The following is a 2,813-nucleotide window of genomic DNA, read 5'->3' on the forward strand; positions in this document are numbered from 1 at the left end:
GTCATCTAATTTTGCTCAAAAGTTATTCACAATGGGAAAGTTTGTCATTTGCTATGAACTTCCTTTTCCTCATAAATCTTTTCGAAGTACTTTTGTAGCAGAGCCGTCGACATAAATTTTCAAACAGCAATGTTCGAAGCGTAATATTTTTTCAACTTGAATCTTAAACCATTTTAGAAAATTGACATCGTTCGGCAAACCAATTAAAAAATCAACTTACACTCTCGTTTTATGTAAAAAAAAAATTTTGTCTTCTTCTAGTGAATAATAAGCAGTCCTATTACATTCCTAAAAAGTTAGATACTTTCAGTGTTTACTAAACATCGTGTAGACCAGTTTTAATACATTATTGCTTCAAACTCCCATAAATAATCCCATCTCTTCGGCAGAAAAACAATCAGTTTCAGATTGTATAACGCACTTCAACGTACTCTCAATAGGGTACTAAAACTTGACAGTGTGTCACACAACTGTACAATTGTACAACTGTACTGTTGGATTGTAGCATTAAGCAATAATTGCTTGAAGCAACCAAATGTCTCAAACTTGTTTATTTATAAAATTAAAAAAAAAACAACCAGATACAAAACGAAATAGTTGAAGGTGAGGCGAGCTGATAAAGCTTATCAAATAAAAATAACTTTTTGTGTTAGCTTGAAAAATGTAAATGTGATGCAATTCCATGTTTACCACAGCAGTGTCTACGTACAACAGCGAGGGAATTCGATACTTACGCGTAAAATATTCTATGAAAGTGTGAAACAATGATTACGAGACATGCTATTGATGGCACAGTTCGATTATCTGTATTCCATAAAACGTTGTATGCAACACGGTTCGTGTGCTAACGGTACGGGTGTGTAATGTCATGTTCGTAAAAATTAATATCCTAAGTTTGTGCCCTGACTGAAATTTTCACATGACAAATTTCAATCGAGATCGCTAACTGAGCTCTAAACGGAACTCAAATTCGAGGCCTTCGACTAGAAGTGAACGATAACAGCTTCTTCTCAGTATCAGAACTTGTACTAGCACTTCAGAGATTTCTGATATTCGAGAGCTCTGTTGTCCACCTAAAAGCTGATATCACCTGAAACCTCAACAATCAACATCAACAATTGTTGACTCGACCTGAATGAACCTGAAACTTGATACCTATAAAATAATAATCTGAACCCACTAGGCAGGTTTTCAAGTCACCTGATTTTTTGAATAAATCAAATTTAATTTTTTTTTAACTTATCTTATGACGAAATGAGATCGGGTCCGATTAAGTAAGGTTTTGCACTCTTAAAATTGAAATCAGATCAGGAATCAGATTCAGATCAAGGAATACCTGACCTGTACCGAGCCTTTATTCCCGAATTAATCTTTCTAACTAAGTTTATAACTTTGAAAGCTTCAGGTTTACATACAGTAGCTATTTAGTGATGGTTATTGATTTGAAATTAATTTGCGTCACTTCTGAAGATTTTTTTGTTGTTTTGGAAACGACCTGCACTTTTTGTTATATAAATAAATTTTTGAATCGCTCATTTATTCAAGATTGTATTTTAAGTGTGATAAGTGATTCCTGCCTGAACATACTCATTTTTATAATAAAATCATGTCAAAAAGTTCAGAAATTGTCAAAATTTCAAACTATGCTCGACTAAGTATAAACCCATTGAGGAAATTGAAATTCGAACAAAACATCAGATTGAACCCAGAGAAGCAGGTAATTACGCTTCAACTTGGAGATCCATCGATTTTCGGTAATTTTCCACCGGCTCGAGAAATGATTGAAGCGCTAAAAAAGTCGGTGGAATTGGACAAATATCCGTATAATCCTTCTGAAGGGAGACCTGACGCTTGTGCAGCCGTCGCCGATTACTCAAAGCATCATGGCAATATATCGGCTAATGATGTTATATTAACAAGTGGTTGTGGACATGCGGTGGAGATGTGTATTCTAACTGTAGTATCAGCCGGAGAGAACATCTTGATTCCTCGACCGTGCTATAAGTATGATTAGAGTGATACGTAATGTTTTGATGAGCATGAAATTATAAAATGTTTTTCGTCAGCTATAAAACTTGGTCGGATGGAATGAATATAGAGTCAAGGCATTACAATCTCGATCCGAATAACAACTGGAACGTTGATTTGCAGCACATGGAAAGTTTAATCGATGACAAGACAAAAGCTATTCTCGTCAACAATCCAGGAAATCCATGTGGAAATGTGTTTAGTCGCGAACATTTGTTGGAAATCATAAGTGTAGCTGACACACATAATTTACCAATCATATCCGATGAGATCTATGAATTTTTCGCTTTTCCGGACGTTCAATACTGCTCAATAAGTTCACTGTCAATAAATGTTCCAGTTTTGACTTGCAGTGGGCTTTCGAAACGATTCATGACACCTGGAATGAGATTAGGTTGGATCTTAATTAGTGATCGGAACAACCGGCTAGCTGAAGTTCGTGAAGGATTATTGAATGTTACTGGAAGAATACTGGGACCCAATTCTGCAGTTCAGCGTGCATTGCCTGAGATATTGAGAAAAACGCCAGACAGTTTCTTCGCTGACAATATCTCAAGAATTAGTGTAAGTTGTAGTTAAGGGGTCGTTCATAAATTACGTGACGCAAGAAATAACAGGGCTTGTGTGACGATACACACATTTTTTGGAAACTCTTATACATTTTGCTTGACAGCGGGAGAGGGCTCTGGAAAATCCTGATGTGCGTTCCGTAATTTACGAAAGGCCCCTAACATCCCCCATTTTTAGTCTAATATTTGTTAGATTTCCTTTTATAGAAAATAAGG

General features: G+C 35.9%; 1 protein-coding gene across 1 annotated transcript; it reads left to right on the forward strand.

Annotated features, from left to right (window-relative positions):
• The first annotated feature begins 1,519 nt into the window (after nt 1–1,519).
• LOC119069568 (tyrosine aminotransferase-like) lies at nt 1,520–2,770 on the forward strand. Its single transcript, XM_037173648.1, has 2 exons — nt 1,520–2,004; nt 2,067–2,770. Exons 1-2 carry the CDS (start codon nt 1,607–1,609, stop codon nt 2,605–2,607), a joined length of 939 nt encoding a protein of 312 aa, XP_037029543.1. The 5' UTR covers nt 1,520–1,606; the 3' UTR covers nt 2,608–2,770.
• Nucleotides 2,771–2,813: the final 43 nt, after the last annotated feature.

Source organism: Bradysia coprophila (genome assembly GCF_014529535.1).
Source record: "Bradysia coprophila strain Holo2 chromosome X unlocalized genomic scaffold, BU_Bcop_v1 contig_371, whole genome shotgun sequence".
Taxonomy (NCBI): Eukaryota; Metazoa; Arthropoda; class Insecta; order Diptera; family Sciaridae; genus Bradysia; species Bradysia coprophila.